Genomic DNA, 19,269 nt, shown 5'->3' on the forward strand with positions numbered 1-19,269 from the left:
TGCTACGACCAGCATAGTGAAAGAATTATTGTCGTCAAGATAGACAGCAAACCAATGCCCACCACAATGGTGCAGGTCTATATGCCTACTAGTTCAGCGGATGATGAGGAAATCGAAAGAATATATGAAGAGATAGAAGATTTAATACAATATGTAAAAGGTGACAAGAATTTAATTGTGATGAGAGATTGGAATGCAGTGGTAGGCCAAGGAAGAGAAGGTAATACAGTAGGAGAATTCGGATTGGAACAAAGGAATGAAAGAGGAAGACGGCTGGTTGAATTCAGCACTGATCATAATTTAGTCCTTGCCAATACTTGGTTCAAACACCACAAACGACGGCTTTATACGTGGACGAGACCTGCAGACACTGGAAAGTATAAAATAGACTTCATTATGATTAGGCAGAGATTCAGAAACCAGGTGTTGGATTGCAAAACTTTCCCAGGAGCAGACATGGGCTCTGACCACAACTTGGTGGTCATGAAATGCCATCTGAAGCTGAAGAAATTGAAGAAAGGAAAGAATGCAAAAAGATGGGATCTAGACAACATGATAACATGATGGCAAGCTTAATTGGCAGTCATACAAATTTTAGTGAAAAATGGAAGGGTATGTATAGGTATTTTAAGGCAGAAACAGGTTCCCAGAAGGATATTCCAGGAATAATTAAAGAACAATGGGAGTATGTATGTGAGGATCTTCAAAAGGCAGAAGTATTCAATCAGCAGTATGTAAAGATTGTTGGTTACAAGGATAATGTCCAGATAGAGGAGGAGACTAATGCTAAAGAAGTATTAAAATTTACATATGATAACAATGACATTTACAATAAGATACAAAAGTTGAAAACTGGAAAGGCAGCTGGAGTTGATAAGATTTCTGGGGATATACTAAAGACAGTGGGTTGGGATATAGTACCAATATCTTGATTATTGTTTGGTCGAGGGAGCTATACCAGATGAATGTAGAGTTGCTATAGTAGCCCCTTTGTATAAAGGAAAGGGTGATAGACATAAAGCTGAAAATTACAGGCCACGAACCTGCTACGCAGGCGTAGCAGGGGGAGAGGTGATACTCCCACGTGGCGCGTCCCAGGTGGCGGATAGGGGGGTCCTAACCGGCTTGCCGGCGGACTTGAAGGAAATAAAATACCTCTCGCGGACCAAACACACACCCCCGTGGGTGGGGGAGGCTGACGAATAATACACCCATGGTATCCCCTGCCTGTCGTGAGGGGCGACCAAGGGATGATTGAATTAGAACCATGAAACTACTTTTGATTCGTACCATCACGCGGGGAACACCATGGGTTGCCTGTACTTGCGAGTTGTACCACTATGTTTAGTAGTAGTCATGAGCATGGCCTGGGGGTTTCCAGTACCCGTGCGTCGTACCCATGTGAGCACCACCGCGGGTCTGGGCGTAGCCTGTGAGTTGTACCACTATATGAGCGACACCGTGGGTCTGCGTTGCCTTTGATTAGTATCCACTCTGTGAGGAACACCACGGGGCCCGTGGGACCGGCATCCGTGCCTAGTACACCTAGGTGAGGAAACTCATTGGTTTGCGTTGGCTATGAGTGGCGCCATTGTGTGAGAAACACCATAGGTCTGCGTTACCTGTACGAAGTACAATACTTGTGAGTAGTACCGTCTTGTGTGGAACGCCGTGAGTTTCGCTACTTTTGATTAGTACCCCAACATGCCAATACCATAGTTCTACTTTACTCGCGACATGTACCATTCTGTGGGGCCTTAGGCATGGATTTTGCAACCCCTTTCGACATCAAGCATCATCGTGCTTTATGAGTGGTCCCTTGGTCAGTAATCAATTATGTATGATCTTTGAGTCTGATCCTCTGTATTTTGGTTGTTTTTGTTGGGTTCATGTCCATCCATTCATTCTTCATGACGACATTATTATTTTTTTTGGTCAGTGGATGGATTTGACATTTTTGTTCTTTTATTTCGTACCATTAGGGGCCGATGACCTCGATGTTAGGCCCCTTTAAACAACAAGCATCATCATCATCATCATCATCATCGAAAATTACAGGCCAGTAAGTTTGACATGTGTTGTATATAAGCTTTGGGAAAGCATTCTTGCTGATGATGTTAGACATGTTTGCAAAATTAATGACTGGCTCGATGGAATGCTGTTCATGTTTAGGAAAGGTTATTCCACTGAAGCTCAACTTGTAGGATTCCAGCAAGATATAGCAGATATCTTGGATTTAGGAGGTCAAATGGACTGTATTGCGATTGACCTGTCTAAGGCATTTGGTAGGGTGGATGATGGGAGACTACTGGCAAAAATGAGTGCAATTGGAGTAGACAAAAGAGGGATGGTGGCTATATTTCTAGAAAATAGATCTCAGAGAATTAGAGTAGGCAAAGCTTAATCTGACCCTGTAATAATTAAGAGGGGAATTCCTCAAGGCAGTATTATTGGACCTTTGTTTTCTTATGTATATAATAAATGTGTTGATAGGTCCTATAATCTTCATTTCTACTCATTACACCAGTTTAGGTAATCAAATTATACCATAGAAACACCAGCTTCATCGTATACATCCTTTTATAACGAACTGTTATCGACAACTATCACAGACACCAAGCATTTCAAAGAACAAAGCAAAGCAAGATAAACCACTCGACTCAATTTACCTGAGTTGCCAACACATAACCTTAACGTTGTTTTCTTATAACTAATACTAGATATAATACATGATATTTTATTTTTATGAGAAAATCACAACATTCCAACACTCCCCCCCTTTTCTCAGAAAATAAAAAACTACACTTCAATCTGTTATCCTCTCATTGCAATCCTTTAAGCTTATACAAACTCTTAAGCTTGCTGCTTGATAAATTCTTTGTGAACAAGTCTGCAGCATTTCTCTCTGATGCATATACAAACCCAATGAACCCCTTTTCTACTAGTTCTCTACATACATGGTACATGATGTCAATATGTTTTGACCTTTCACTCACATTATCGTTTTACTCAATTTAATCACTGCTGCATTGTCAGCAAAATCTTTACAAAGTATATTCATAAACCTTTCCAGCCCTAGCTCTGATAGAAAATCTTTCATCCAAGTTACTTCTCGAGATACCTCTGCCCTTGCCATGTTGGTAGATCTAGCAATACTATACTACTATACCAAGTTACTGCTCCCCCTGCCGCTGGGGTTACGTACCTACTCACCGATCCTCTTGACTCAGTATCTCCTTCCCAATTTGCATCACAGAACACTTGTACTGACTTCTCACAACTATTGAAACACAACTTTAAATCTCTAGTACCACATAGATATATCATGATATGCTTCACCTCTTTCCAATCTTTGATCTCAGGTTTCTGACTAACTTTACTTATCACAAATGCAATGTCAGGTCTAGTATTATTTGACAAATATAGCAAACTTCCTACTGCACTGCGATAGATAGTACAATCAAATTCTTGCTCATCATTTTTAGCTGCTGAATACCCGCGTGGTAAAATAGTCTTACTCAGTTTACAGTCACTGATGGAAAAATCAGCAAGTATGCAAACTTTGACTCAACATAACCTCTTCTTTTGTCTGTTCTATTTTTATTGACAGTAAGTTTGTTGCTTTCCCTAGGTCTTTAATCTCTAACTCACCTGCCAACCTTATTTTAACCATCTTAACACCCTCTTTGTCACCTATTACAATTGTGTCGTCGACATACAAGCCAATAATACAACACCCCTTTACATACACACATGGTTCTTTGACACATCTCTTAAAATCTAGTCTTCTAATTATAGCATCAACACAAGCATTCCAGTCTTTACTCAAATTAGGTATTCCATAGATGATTTTCTTCAATTTACATATGTAATTTTGGACACAAACAGTTCTGGTTGTTCCATGTATACAGTACAATTGATTTCACTGTAAGCACTAGTTACATGTTGATATTCTACAGTCCAACCTTTATGTACTGCAATACCTATTGTAATGTATTACTCTGCTCTGGGATCTAACTTCCTGCTGTCTGCTCTCACCTCCCATGCCTGACATCAAAATACTTTCAATCTACCTATTTCTACCTACCCAACTTCCTATTGAACCACCGTTCATACGGTATCTGAAAATTTATTGCTGAGGATAGGCACCTATTTCTTAAATACACTGTAGTCATTACCAGTTCTCCCCAAAATTCTTTTAGTAACCCAGACTGGATCAATAGACATCTAACAGTATCATACATCGTTCTGTTCTGCCTCTCTGCTAATCCATTTTGTTATGGAGTGTACGGTACAGACCTCGTATGAGTAATACCACATTTTTGCAATTGTGCTTGAAACCCGCAACATGTACACTCTGTACCATTATCAGATTACACTACCTAATTCCTACACCATGTAACTTTTTTGCCTTTGCTTGATACCTATTAAACACCTCCAACACTCCATCCTTATTTTTCACACATACAGCCAAAGTATATCTGGAGTATTCATCAATCATAGTTACAGCATATTGAGCTTTCCCAAGTGATGGTGGACTAATTTTTCCAATTGCATCAGTGTGCACAACATCAAGTGGTTTTTCTCCCTTATGCTCACAAGACTCAGGTACTCCTTTGTTACTTAGTTTCCCCTGAATGCATTTAGAATAATTATTAATATCATTACCTCTTTTCAATTCTAACATAGGTAATTTAAATAAAGCTTCAGAATGTACATGTCCATATCTCTCATGCCACAACCTAACCTGCCCAACACATTTAACTGCTACATTGTTATTACATTCTTGATCTATCGTTTGGTCACAATCACTCACAGCGACAATATAATTTCTTCCCTCTATCTGTACTACATACACATCATTCCTCTTGTTTGCAATAAATGATGTTTCATCTGCATTACTATCTACAACTGCTGCTTTCTCACCTGCAAATCCTACTTTGAAACCTTTGCTGGTTAACTTACCAACTGATATTAAATTTGGACCCAAGTTTGGCACATACAACACATCTGTAAATGTAATTTTCCATCTTGTTGACATTTTTACTTTCACCTTACCTATACCTCTAATATCCAGTTTACTGTTATCTCCTATTTCTACATTCCCAGTTACATTTGTTGACATGTCTATAAATATCTCTTCTGTTGGACACATATGATGGGACGCACCTGAATCGAACAGCCAATCTCTTAATTTTCTCAGTTCCTACAGAAACTACCATGTTCATTGCTTTATCTACTACATGTATAATTTCCGAGCTTACCACTTTTCCACTCGCATTCACTGATTTACTCTCCTGTGATGATTCGTCACTCTTCATTTTTGGGCATACTTAGAATAATTGTCCTGACTTACCACAATTGAAGCACTTTTGGGTACTGCGACAATATTTAGATACATGTCCCTGTTTACCGCATTTGTAGCAACTATACTGTTTTCATCGTCCCACTTCTTCTTTCTTGATATCTCGCTTCTATTGAACAACCATGGCTTGAGCTTCATCTTCCTCACGTTTTCCAGTGTCGTAAGCCTTTCCTCCACTTTGCTGAAGTTTCCTTTTGCTTTCCTCAGTGAGTAATGTCGCCTTCACCTTCGAAATTGTCAGTTTCGCCAAATCAACTTCCAAGGAATGTATACAACTTGCTTATTCCTCTGTAAGATTTCCGATGATCATTCCTGCAACTTGTTGATCTGTGAAATCGTATCCGGCTGTACTCATTCTCCTCCACAGTGATTTATTTTTGCGAAGTATTCTTGAACACTCATGTCCTTGGGCTTGACAAAATGAGTTACCTGTTTTAAGGTCATGGCACCATTCAGTAGTCCTCCGTCATTGCACAACTCGTCCAGTTTTTCCCATGCCTTTTTTTTTTTGCTGATTCATTATCTGCAGTGTCACTTTCAAAATTTTCTCTGACATATTTGAAAATAACCGCTAACGTGATCACATTGTTTCGCGCTCGTCATCTTGTTTCTGTCTGAGGCAGTTACTCGTTACTCCATTTCAACTTATATTGTCCGGAATGTACTGCGGTGTTCTAAATCTCTGGAGCTCTGGGCCCATAACCTGTTGATATATCTTCATTTCTACTCATTACACCGGTTTAGGTAATCAAATTATACCATAGAAACACCAGCTTCATCACACACATCCTTTTATTACAAGCTGTTTTCAACTACACACACACACTCTCTCTCTCTCTCTCTCTCACAAGAACAAAGCTACATACCTGAGTTGCCTACACATAACCAACAAATGAGTAAAGAAGTGTAATCAGAGTTAAGGCTTTTTCCAGATGGTGTTATTCTGTATAGAGTAATAAGTTACAAGGTTGTGAGCAACTGCAAAATTACCTCGATAATGTTGTGAGATGGACAGCCGGCAATGGTATGATGATTAACCCTCCGTTAAACGCGCGCTCTGTTGTAACACCGCTACACGCGCGCGGACTGACAGTCCGCGATTGTTTGTAAGCTTCCATTCCTTTCAATTATTTTTTCAAGAATTCCTTATTTCTCTCTTTTGTCAATCTGTCTTACATCGTAATTACTTTATTTGATTTTATTTATATTGATAAATGTGTATACAATCTACATTTACAAGAACATTTCAGTCCTTTAAATAAATTAGAAGTTATCAACTGAAAATCACAGAACTTAGCAAAACTAATTGTAAATTAACAATAACTGGTTATTAATTTACTCCTTGGAATAACATGGTAATCTTTACATTCTATTAATTGATGTATATCGCACGGAAGAAGTCACGACGTCGTGATGTTCTTGCCATGGATTAAGTGCATTTCATTTCATCCACGTTATCAACGCCCGATTAGTGTCATTATAGAAGGTAATCATTGAGGGTTTTGATCCATCTGAATCATCATCAATAGAATGGTCTTCATGGAAAGTGGATAGAACCAATAAAACTTTGTCGTTCCTTGACTTGTATGACACAAGGGTATATATAGCGATTTGTGCATGTTACCATTTCTTGTAGCATTTCGTCGGTAACGAACAATTGCAGAGCTTCAACTGGCGTCTCAATATTCATGGCAACTCCTACTACTCCAGGGAAATGTTTTATAATATTACGTTCAGGTTGCCTGACCCTTCTATTGCAGGGCGATGATTCCACTCGGCCCCATCCTTTCCAACATATATTCCATGCTGCTCACTTTCAGTCACGTCCTCTTCGTACGTGGACTGTTTGCTCTCAGAATTATGATCACTATCGTTTACGACGTCCCGATCACTATAATCACTTGCACCAACTTCATCGTCGTCCAATGACTGCTCGATTTGATCCATAACTCTCGGAATAAATCGCACCAACTCCTTGGAAAGAGGATGCAAAATAATTATTCATAGCTCATTTTGTAATATCGTGTTAATTCCACTGTAAATAATCACAAGTAGAAAATATATCAAAATGAGCCCACTACTGCACTTGTATGTAATAAAAGTATATAATTTTATAATAAATAGTAACGGAAGAATGGATGACTTACCAAAACAGTGAGTAAGATTAACAACTCACCAATACACGCCTGCGGACTCAGACTCCGCAAGTCTGCACCTGACAATATAAACTTCCGTAATCAACAGCTCGGTGAATACTCAGACATTCTCACGCCGTCACGGCCTTTGTATTGTTGCAAAAGGAAGCTACAAGAAGGTAGCCCGTTCTGCCTTACATTTTCGGCCTATGATACCAAAGAATAATAAAGTGCGGACTCTCACTCCGCGGCGCGTGTAACGGAGGGTTAAAGGGGTTTACAATCAGGTTGTGAGTTTCACAAATAGGAAATGTCCTCTCAGTTTTAATTACTGCATTGATGGTGTGAAAGTTCCTTATGGGGATCAATGTAAGTACCTATGTGTTAATATAAGTAAAGATCTTCATTGGGGTAATCACTTCAATGGGATTATAAATAAAGGGTACAGATCTCTGCACATGGTTGTGAGGCTGTTTAGGGGTTGTAGTAAGGATGTAAAAGAGAAGGCATACAAGACCCTAACTAGAGTATGGTTCCAGTGTATGGGACCCTCACCAGGATTACGTGATTCAAGAACTGGAAAAAATCCAAAGAAAGGCAGCTTGATTTGTTCTGGGTGCTTTCCGGCAAAAGAGTAGCGTTACAAAAATGTTGCAAAGGTTGGGCTGGGAAGACTTGGGAGAAAGAAGACAAGCTGTTCGAATAAGTGGTTTGTAAAAAATAAGATACAATGTTATGTTCAATGGTCCACCCTATCAGTACACCTCACATTACAAGTGAAAACTATTTAATATAAAAACATATTAAACATATCCTGGAACATGTTTCTTTTCATTTGAGACTCTCATAGTAGATTACAAAGCTCATTGTTGCTGTCTAGTAATTGAAAAAATGGAAGTTCTCCTTTAAGAACTATTTGAGAACACACATTATTTACACAAAATTGTCCTCACTTCTTGCAATTATCTTGGGTGTTAAAATTTGAAACATGATATGCCAGCCATAACGTCTCATAACAGAATACAATGCTCATTGTTGTTGTCTAGTAAATTTTTTTTTTGCTAGTTGTTTTACGTCGCACCGGCACAGATAGTTCTTACGGCGACGATGGGACAGGAAAGGGCTAGGAATGGCAAGGAAGCAGCCGTGGCCTTAATTAAGGTACAGCCCCAGCATTTACCTGGTGTGAAAATGGGAATCCACAGAAAACCATTTTCAGGGCTGCCGACAGTGGGGTTCGGACCTACTGTCTCCCGAATACTGGATACTGGCCGCACTTAAGCGACTGCAGCTATCGAGCTCAGTGTCTAGTAATTTAAAAGCAGAAGAACCCTATGAACTGTTGAGAATAACTAGAGACAAATATACACACTATTTACAATAAAATATTTTAGTTCAACACTTCTTGCAAAAAGTATTTCTTCATTGTTAAATTTTGAATGACCTTTCTTGAAAGTATTGAAAATATTACATGCAGTGTTGGTAGCTGGTAGTTTCAGTGTGCTGACTGAGGAAGATTGAAATTCTGGCCTCGGAATAGGAATGGGACCAAATCCACATCAGAATATTTAAAAGCTTTAACTCATATGGAAATGTCTTTAAAACATTAAGCTATATTTGGTAGAGGGAATCTGAAGCTTCTGAGATGGCCTGCCGTATGGCAAAGATCAGCGCTGGATATATTATGCTTGTATCTCTTTTTTTCCAGAGCAGATATATTTTTATATCTCTTTCTTTCCAGACCTTGTCTTTATAAAAAAAGGAATATTCATAAGAATTAAACCATCAATATGGTGGTCATGCTGCACAGTGTTTGCTATCCTCACCAGGAATACCTAATAAAAGAAATAGGTAGCGTGCAGAGGAAAGCAGCAAGGTTTGTAACAGGGGATTTCAGGAGAAAAAGTAGTGTATCAGAAATGTTAGAGAAACTTCGGTGAGAAATTTTAAGTAAGAGAAGGGATAAAACTAGACTTACAGGATTATATAGGGCCTATACAAGAGAGGAAACATGGGGGGAAATCCATGAGAAGCTTCAGTTGGAAAATAATTACATTGGCAAGGCTGACCACAAGTATAAAATTAGAAGGGATTTTAGCAGAAGCGATTGGGGTAAATTGGGAAGGGTGTGAAGAAGTGGAACAGTTTGCCAGGGGAAGTGTTTGATCCTTTTCCAAAATCTTTTCAGATATTGAAGAAAAGAATAAACAGCAACAGAGAAATGAAATGTTAGAGGGTATTCAACCTGTGCAGGTTGTATATAAAGAATTTTTGTGAATAAATTAATTCCATCCCCTGGTCTGTGGAGATTAGACAGCCAAAGTAGGGGACTGCCTCTAGGAGTGAAGTACAATGGGGACTTCGAGGGCCCTGGGACCGATACGGTAGCTGTGAAGGCCCTTCAGGAACTCTGAAAAGCAGTGGCACAAAGGGCTCTGGTTAAGACGCAGCAGGTCGTTATGCTTATTAGGTATCAAAATGGGTTTAAAAAAAATGCAATATTGATTTTAATCTTACAGCAGTTGTATAGTATTATTTTAAGTAATTCCACATACTGTATATGGGTTGATTATGTTTGTAAGTACAAAAGATATGAGTAGAATTTTGTAAATAATATACATTTATTAAGGATGAGCTGTCTGATTAATATAAAAATTGTTAGAGTAAGTTGTATAATACTGTACTTTAGGAAAATGTCTTCTTCTCTTGTTAATTTAAAATTTAGTGCTTGATAATAATGTATTTTTGTGTACCATTTGCCACCGAGGTAGACACCTCATTTGCAAATAAAGTGATATTGCTGAAGTAGCTACTTGCATTCCTTTTGGCCAACGTGAAGAGAGATGTGATGCTTTTCCCATCAATGATGATAATTAGATTGCGTTGCCAACCCTGGCAGACCGAGCTCGATAGGTGGAGTCGCTTAAGTGCGGCCAGTATCTGGTATTTGGGAGATAGTGGGTTCGAATCCCAGTGTCGGCAGCCCTGGAGATGGTTTTCCGTGGTTTCCCATTTTCACACCAGGCAAATGATGGGGCTGTACCTTAAGGCCACAGTTGCTTCCTTCCCACTCCTAGCCCTTTCCCATCATCGCCAAAAGTCCTATCTGTGTAGGTGCGACGTAAAGTAGATAGAAAAAAGAAAAGAAAACCTTGGCAGAATAGAGCATACATAAATAGAACATGTAAAGGAAACAATCTGGAATACAGAACAGCAAATATTCAGGGGAACATTTCAAATTGAATGCACTGCACTCGCCCACATCGAAGGCTCTGTTATCGCCGTAGGCGGAATAGAATGTGGTGTTTGCCCTACAGAGTGTTAGAGACCTAAAAGCCGCTTTACGGCCCTTACCCATGGGCTTGTTCACATTCCAGTGGTTTTGTCACTAATCAATCCAGACCAATCGCTTTGTCACTGACCCAAATGATAAATTAATTCAGCTTTTCGTCACTGATCAACATAGAATCTGCTGTTATCGCCCCACAGAATGCTAGAGGCCTAAAAACTGCTTCGGGGCCCTAACCTGGGGGCTTATGCCCGCAGACCCCCTTTGCTTGGTCACTACGCAGAATGATCAATTAATTCAGGTGCAGAATTATCTTAGTTCTAAGTAAACAGGATGGCAGCATTGTTAACCGCCCAGCTACATACTCCGCGAGAAGTAAACAAACAGCAGTCATTCCGCGTGTAGCTTAATGTAGTGAGTATTGGGTAGCATGGCGTTTTCCCTGTACCATTTGTACCAAAGTGATTGATTACATGGTAGGAGCTCGAGGCTTTTTTCCTTCTCCATTTGTGAGTGTATATAATCGGCTGAGAATTCCCAATTCCACCATTCAACAAGTCTCTAAAATTGCCCTTAAATGAATTTGTTTAATCTTCCCTCATCATTTATTATCATTTATCATTGTTGCTTTACGTCCGTAGGTATAACCTTAAAGTGCCCTCCACGTGTCCCCCCGGGTAGTGCAAAATAAGCAACCATCAGCTGCTGGACTAAAATAAATTTTCTTGCAGATATCCCAGCAAATAGAGTATATATCACAACCGTGATCATGAGTACAAACAGTTCTTCTCAGAGTCAAACAACAACGAAGGACCTAGAACATTCACTGACTATACTACAACTAAATGTTGAAGGCATAAGCAAGACAGTGAGCGACATACAAGAGTGCTTAATAACAACCAAGTGGAAGTAGTACTCTTTCAAGAAACTCACTGTGAAGACCAAAACCAACTCCTGTCCAGATGTAAGTTGCCAGGATACAGTCTTGTTGCAGCAACTTTCCATGAGAGCTATGGAACAGCAACTTACGCTAAGAACAACATTGAGCAGGTAGAACCTTTAATTACAAGCGCTAATAATATTATATTCACCATCAAAATTAGAACTGCTGGCATAGAAGTTATCAACATCTATAACCTTCCTTCCCAAGCCTGGGTTAATGAAGCCATCCAGAATGTGGAACATCCTACTGCCATCCTAAGAGATTTTAACAGTCACCACACCATCTGGGGATATAAAGATACCAATTCAGATGACAGTAGTATACTAGAATGGGCAGAGGCTGAAGATATTTTCTTGATGTATGATGCCAAAGAGAGAGGTACCTTTCACTCTGCTAGATGGAAACATGACTATAACCCAGACCTCTCTTTTGTTTCCAGGGACCAACAGGGGAGACCTCTTCCCTGCAGAAGAAAAGTGTTAGACAGTTTCCCCCGAAGTCAGCACAGGCCAGTTCTTCTGAAAGTCGGTATTGAAGTTCCAATTATAAGATCAAATTCAGTGCCCAGATGGAACTTTACAAAGGCTAAATGGGATTTCTTCACCTGTGAGATTAAACACAAAATCCAGTGGATTCCACCAACTCTTGAAAACTATAACTGTTTTACTGGACTGATATGTTCTATAGCAAAGAAGCACATTCCCTGAGGATTTAGAAAGGAATACATCCCAGAGTGGAGTAAGAGGTGAAATGAGCAACATCATCAGCTGCTGGACCAAAATAAATTTTCTTGCAGATGTCCCAACAAATATAGTATACAGAAGAATACCAATGCAGCAGTCAAACAGAAGTCACTGATGAATTACTGCGTTGCTTAGGCTCTGCCAGAAAGGAAAAATGGCATACACTGACGTCTAGTATTAACTTCCAACACTCCAGCAGAAAAGCATGGTACCTCCTTAGAAAGTTCGGCAGTAGTACCCTTAATTACCATAGCAAGAACCCTAAAATAAAGCCAGAACATATAGCAAACAGAATTGTTGGCTTAACCAGAGCATCAGCAGACACAAAAAGCGATGAAACAATGCAAATCCTAAACGAGCTAAAGATAGAACCATCCAGAGCTGAAACAAACTCTCATTTCTCCCAGGATTTTTCTGTTGCAGTGATCTCAGCTGCTTTGAAGGAAGCAAAATTGGGGAAAGCAGCAGGCTTGGATGTTATCCATCCCGAATTTCTGATGCACAGTGGTCCTGGAACTATGGAATGGCTTGCTAAATTCTTTAGTGACATCCTAAAGAAAATAAGGCTTCCACAGCTTCTTAAAAAAACTAAAGTAGTTGCTGTTGTAAATCCTGGGGAAAATGGCTGTAATGCGGAAGATTATCGACCTATTGCTCTACTGAGTATCTGCTACAAACTACTAGAGAGATGATCTATAACAGAATCTCAGCTACAGTACTTCAGCACATTGCAGTTGAACAGGCAGGATTCAGACCTAACAAGAGCTGTTGCGATCAGGTTTTGGCACTAACCAGCCATATTGAGCAGGGCTTTCAAGAAGAAAAAAAAAAAATGAAAATGGTTGCTGTGTTTGTGGACTTATCATCAGTATATGATACAGTCTGCCGAAGAGGGATGATCCTGAAGTTCCTGAAAATTATCCTTTGCAAGACCCTAGCTTCCTGAAAATTATCCTTTGCTAGACCCTAGCTTCCGTGCTCAACTACATGCTGTGCAATCGCCTAATTCAAGTACATCTCTATGGAAACATAAGCAGATCCTACAGATTAAATGATGGATTGCCGCAGGGTTTTGTTCTTGCTCCACTTCTTTTCAATGTCTACATGGCAGATCGATGGAAGATCTGCATGCCGAAAGTTTATATATGTTGAAGACACAGCCCTAACAGGACAGTCTGCAGACTTTGAGACCGTTGAAGCCATTCTCACACAAGATCTAAAAATGGATAGATGCTTCATCACCTGGCAATTGATAGCCAATGTAAACACCTTTCATCTAGACAACAGGATAACCCATTACATTCCACAAGTTCAATTCAGGGGCCAACAGCTAAAATGCTGTGCACGTTCAAAATACTTGGGTATTGTACTGGATCACTTTTTGACGTATAAATAACACCTCTGCAGAACAGCAGCAAAGGTTAAAACATGTAACAACATCCTTCACAAACTCAGTGGCATTAACTGGGGAGCAAATGCTCATGTCCTCCGAACAACAGCTCTTGCCCTAGTATACCCAGTTGCAGAATATTGCAGCCCTGTATGGACCAACATTGTGCACACACAGAAAAAGTTCATGTCCAGCTGAATGATACCATGAGGACAGTGTCTGGCACACTCAAATCCACACCACTTAAATGGTTGCCAGTATTAACTAACATCCATCCTCCCCACCTTTGAAGGCTAACTGCTCTGAAGAGGGAATGGTTAAAATGTTCTGCAAATACACTCTTGCCAATTCATCAGGACTGCAACCCACAGAAGCATGAAAGATTAAAATCTCGACATCCATCATGGCAACTAGTAAAGAGGCTGGTTGAATCACAGTACAACGTGAAAAATGCCTGTAGGGAAGAGTGGGCTGCTTCAAACCCTGACCAGCTAGGGTTGACCGCTGTGGGAAACTTGCTGGTTTCAACTTGCCAAGAAGAATCTGGGCTTCGTTGAACAGAGTGCGGACCGGTCTTGGAAGATGCAAGTTCTGGCTCCACAAGTGGGGAAAAATATCCAGCCCTCAGTGCGACTGCGGTGACGTGGCTCAGACTCTCCACCCTTGTTGTGAATATGTGCCCACTTTGGAGCTTCCAGGGAGGGTACCACGAACATGCAGCAAGTGAAAAGGCAGTGAACCGACTAAATTCTCTGGTCATTAAACTATAAGTTACATACATTTCCATCCATTGATCCTTTGTCCGATTGTTGTTCTGTCTGCTTTAAGTGTATATAGTGTTAAGTACATATATGTATAGTTTCTTTGTACCCTCTATATGCCATACAAAATAAATTTATGCACATTTTTTAGTTGACGGTTTTGTGCCTTTTTTAATTAATCTATTTTCTAAATTACTTTCTTGTTCAGGTTGTTTTTTTTAAATTTGTTCCTTATCTTTTGGTTATAGGCCAGTGTTGTAATGTTGTTCACAGAAGAATGCATAATATATCTTTGTAGATTTTATTTTCAACCTTTTTAAAATTAATATTGTATTCTTTTTATATAATTTTGTGAGCTTTGTAAATCCTGGCAATCTTGTAATTAAGAAAGCAAGATAATTTGAAAAGAAGTCACAAGGTATCATACGAGCTTAACTACTGTCTTACAATGGTAAATGTTGAAAACAGCATATGAAAAATTATTTCAAAAAGTTCCAATGAGGTCATTCATTTACTGTCAAAGGACTGGAGGCCAGTGAAGCTGATGAAATTCCTTTTAATTTTTGTCATCGTTTTGATTATTAATGGAAATTCTAAGTTCCCATGGAGGGAATTAGATATTTTTCCCCAATAGAGCATATCGAAAAACCAGATCAACTAAGATGTATGGCTTTTCAGGCGTTTGCTCTATTAACCAGCGTTTCGTCTAATTCCCTCCATGGGAACTTAGAATTTCCATTCGGAATTGCTAGGCGGGCATTAATTCCATAGTGGAGATTTATCTCCCGTATGCAGTTATCAGACTGTGCCTCATAAATAGGCTTCTGATAAGTTCACCTGCATACACCCAGCGTCAGTGGGTAGGGTCTGACACATCCCGCTCTGAAGAGTCTAGTGTCAGACCTAAGACGAAACGCTGGTTAATAGAGCAAATGCCTGAAAAGCCATACATCTAATTGTTGATCTGATTTTTTATTATTAATGTTGATTGGTCGACTTGAATGATCAGCTTCAGTTTTAGGGCTGTGAGATCGATCTTTCCCGATAATTGTTGTCATCATTATGTGATGAATGTTAATTTTGACTGGACAACTTGAATCCAGCTTCATTTTAGGTCTGTGAGATTGATGTAGGTTGTGCCTGTATGTTACTTAAAGTAAAGTTTATCGATAAATTGATGACATGGTATTTTTCTTTTTAGCATAGAATTGGTGAAAAGTCAACTGTTACAAACTAGCACATTTCCAGCTAATATCATCGGTGTTGTGGTAGTGAATACCAAGGAAGACATGGAAAAGGTAAGTTGTAGGGAATTAAACATAATTTATTCCTACATAATGCTTTATGCTGTGATCTATTTCATACTGTCAATCTGATTGCTCGTAACCTGTCATTGAACGACCAAAACCCTCCATGGCTAAATGAGGTGATCAGTAAGGTAACTGGCACAGATGGGGGCCTCCTTCACATCACTACTTGTATAGCAGTTGAGCAGCATGGATGTTGAGAAGATCACGATAATGATAAAACTTTTTTCTACTAAGAAAAAAGAAAAGAAATGGGATAGTAATAATTCACTAACCTATTTCCACCGATGGTTCTTCAAATCCCAGTTTGCATAATTGGGACTTGCATGGAGCTTTGCGACTATGCCCAAAATAAATCTTTCTGTATCAAAACTAGTGGTATAATACTGATCTCTGTGCGATATGCTGGGCAGCAACAACTGAATGATGGATACGTTGTCCCTCTCTAAACTCTGGTCATTGATTTCAGTTGTGTGCATGTGATTACCGTCTATGTATCTTGTGGTTGCTGATTGATTCTGGGAGAGTGGTTGTTCATGACTGTTGACAGTGTGATATGGCTCCACATGTAGCCTATATTAAGAGAATCTCAAAAGTATATTTTTAATTCACGGTTTGTGGCTAATTGTAAGCTCCAATATAGGTACATTGTTTCATGAAAAGGAAAAACCCTTGACATTTAAGTTCTCCTAGACCTCGGTAAATTGGCCTATGGTTGCCTTTCCAGGGACAGAATGATTCAATATTAGGGGCTTTGATCAAGGTGTCCACTAGAGAATGTTAATTGTGATGTTTCATGCACTGGTTACACGGCAAACATGGTTGCCATACACTTTCAAAGTTGGTCTGTCGAACAATAGTGTTGGGTCTTAACCCATTCCCATACCATTTCTTCTTCTTCTTCTTCTTCGTTTTGCCTCATGACTGAGGCGTCGTGACTATCATAATATTCAGCCCTCTAGCCGATGAACCATACTCTGCCATTTAATTGAACTTATTTATGTCTTGGTGTACCATTTATTTTCATTACTTTACATGATATTATCACTGACACTGAAAAAGCATGCTTTACAGCAACCGAATGAGAGGAAATATCCATACTACTGTCAGATGTACTTTGTAAAGTCTTTATGCGTATGGTAGATCATAAAACAGTGATCTACGTGCAGTGCCACCTTGCACCAGTGGCATTCAAGTGAAGATTCCTTCCTCAGACCCCGTGTCACACAGACTTTGCATCTCCGTGATGGGATAGCCTTCTTTGTTGTTGGGGGTATTTTGGTTGGAAAGTGTCCTCAGTGCCTCTCCTGAAGTCTCAGTGGTGTATCCCCAGGGCTTGGGCGTCCTTGTTTTGGATAGTCGGGTCACACTTGCCAACAGCTGTTCGGCCAAATTGATCCGGAAGATGGTAAAGCCTACTCGCTTCTTGTCAGGGTTGAGGAGGCGATGAATGATGTTGGAATTCAGAAGTGTCATGTCTAGCATGTAGAAGTATATATTTTTTGCATCCTTTTACATACTTCCTCTTCAAGGGGAATGATGCGAGTCTCTGGTCATGGGAATCAACACCACCCATTCCACAGTTGTAGTCAACAACAAGATTGGGTCTGAACTTCTTGTCATCATACTTCACAAATTCAAGGTAATCTGATCTTCATTTCATCCACAGATATAGGAAACCAGTGTTCCTTTTCATATGTCATTATCCTATTTATATCCTTAGCAACTGATACAAGACATTTACCTGCGTAGAATTTGTATCTTTGGTTAGATGTTCCCAAAAGTCTGCTATTAGAAATTAGTTCACAACTTGCAGTTCATTCAGGCATTGTCCTAGGTGCCTTTGAACAACACTATTTATTTCACCAGTTTCGCTGCATGAATGACACTCTGGAGTATTACTTACGTGCTCCCAGTTCCATTTCCTATCGTGTAAAATATGATTAGAAGTCGTTGGTGTGGCATCAGATATAGGCCTAAAATTCAGTGACACATTTGATGGCAAAACAGCACTTTGTTCACCCCTACCAGCGCTCACGTCACTGTCACACGAACCACTTTCACTACTTTTACTTCCACTACATTCTTCATCGCTTATCTCTTTATCAATGTCATTCTCTTCTAAAAATTCCATTATAATCGCTTCTTCACTCAACTTGGAGGCAGCCATGATTTCGCTTAGGATGAGGTTGCTAAGATACAGGTTATTCTTTCCATGGAATGACTGCACAGAAGTTTTTATCAAATACTTCAATGGAATAAAACTGTGCTTCCATCTGTCAAGAGGTTATCTTACTAGTATCAAGTCCTTTCACAAAGGAAGCCTGCTTGGAGTGGGTCCGGAAATAAACACTACGCGCAGACGGAGAGATCCGTCTTTGTACCAGAGTGCAGTCAAGAGCCAGAATGGAGAGATCCGTCAAAGTACGTCAAGTGGTTAGCTGGTTCCTCTTAACACTAATGAATGTGTAATAGAATTTCTCAAAAATGATAACATTTAGGTAGTAAACAGACATTTTGTCAACTTTCATATTTTATTATTTTTGATTTATTACATACTGTGCATACAACACAACAGATACAAAATTATTATCCATAATGTAGCACTTGTACAATTTAAAGATGAACTTCATTTCAACATAAGAGATTGTAATTTGGATGATCTCTTCTTGATTCTTTTGCCATTTTCGCCTTATGTTTTTTAAACCTTAACCCATCAGATACTTCTGGTAAAACCCTCTTCTTCTACTTTATTTTTTATGAAGTATTCCAACAGAGAATGATTTTGGCATGGCAATAATATCAAATTACTCAAACGATATGGAGGAATTCTTTCAGCAGACTTTAGCTACAGTATGCTGGGGTTTCAACTCATTCGCTCCTTTTTGATAGAAGTAAAGTAATAATAATAATAATAATAATAATAATAATAATAATAATAATAATAATAATAATAATACCATACTTGTCGGGCTTGTTTGTCATAAATTGGCTAACTTTTTTTTTTTTTTTTTTTTTGCCTATTTGCTTTACGTCGCACCGACACAGATAGGTCTTATGGCGATGATGGGACAGGGAAGGGCTAGGAGTGGGAAGGAAGCACCGTGGCCTTAATTAAGGTACAGCCCCAGCATTTGCCTGGTGTGAAAATGGGAAACCACGGAAAACCATTTTCAGGGCTGCCGACGGTGGGGTTTGAACCTACTATCTCCCGAATACTGGATACTGGCCGCACTTAAGCGACTGCAGCTATCGAGCTCAGTAGGTGGTGCAATTTGAGGATCCAACCAGCCTCTGGGCTGATGACCTAACAGACACAGACATGAAGGCGAAAAA

At 39.5% G+C, this 19,269-nt stretch overlaps 1 protein-coding gene across 2 annotated transcripts in view; it reads left to right on the forward strand.

Moving 5' to 3' along the window:
- The window catches only part of LOC136876197 (lon protease homolog 2, peroxisomal), a 212,228-nt gene that overhangs the window by 22,026 nt on the left and 170,933 nt on the right, over positions 1-19,269 (forward strand). For both annotated transcript variants that reach the window (XM_067149939.2, XM_067149940.2), the window contains one exon: positions 15,828-15,924. In XM_067149939.2, the coding sequence (XP_067006040.1) occupies positions 15,828-15,924 (97 nt within the window). The remainder of the gene's footprint in view (positions 1-15,827; positions 15,925-19,269) is intronic.

Source organism: Anabrus simplex, chromosome 6 (assembly GCF_040414725.1).
Source record: "Anabrus simplex isolate iqAnaSimp1 chromosome 6, ASM4041472v1, whole genome shotgun sequence".
In the NCBI taxonomy this organism is placed as follows: Eukaryota; Metazoa; Arthropoda; class Insecta; order Orthoptera; family Tettigoniidae; genus Anabrus; species Anabrus simplex.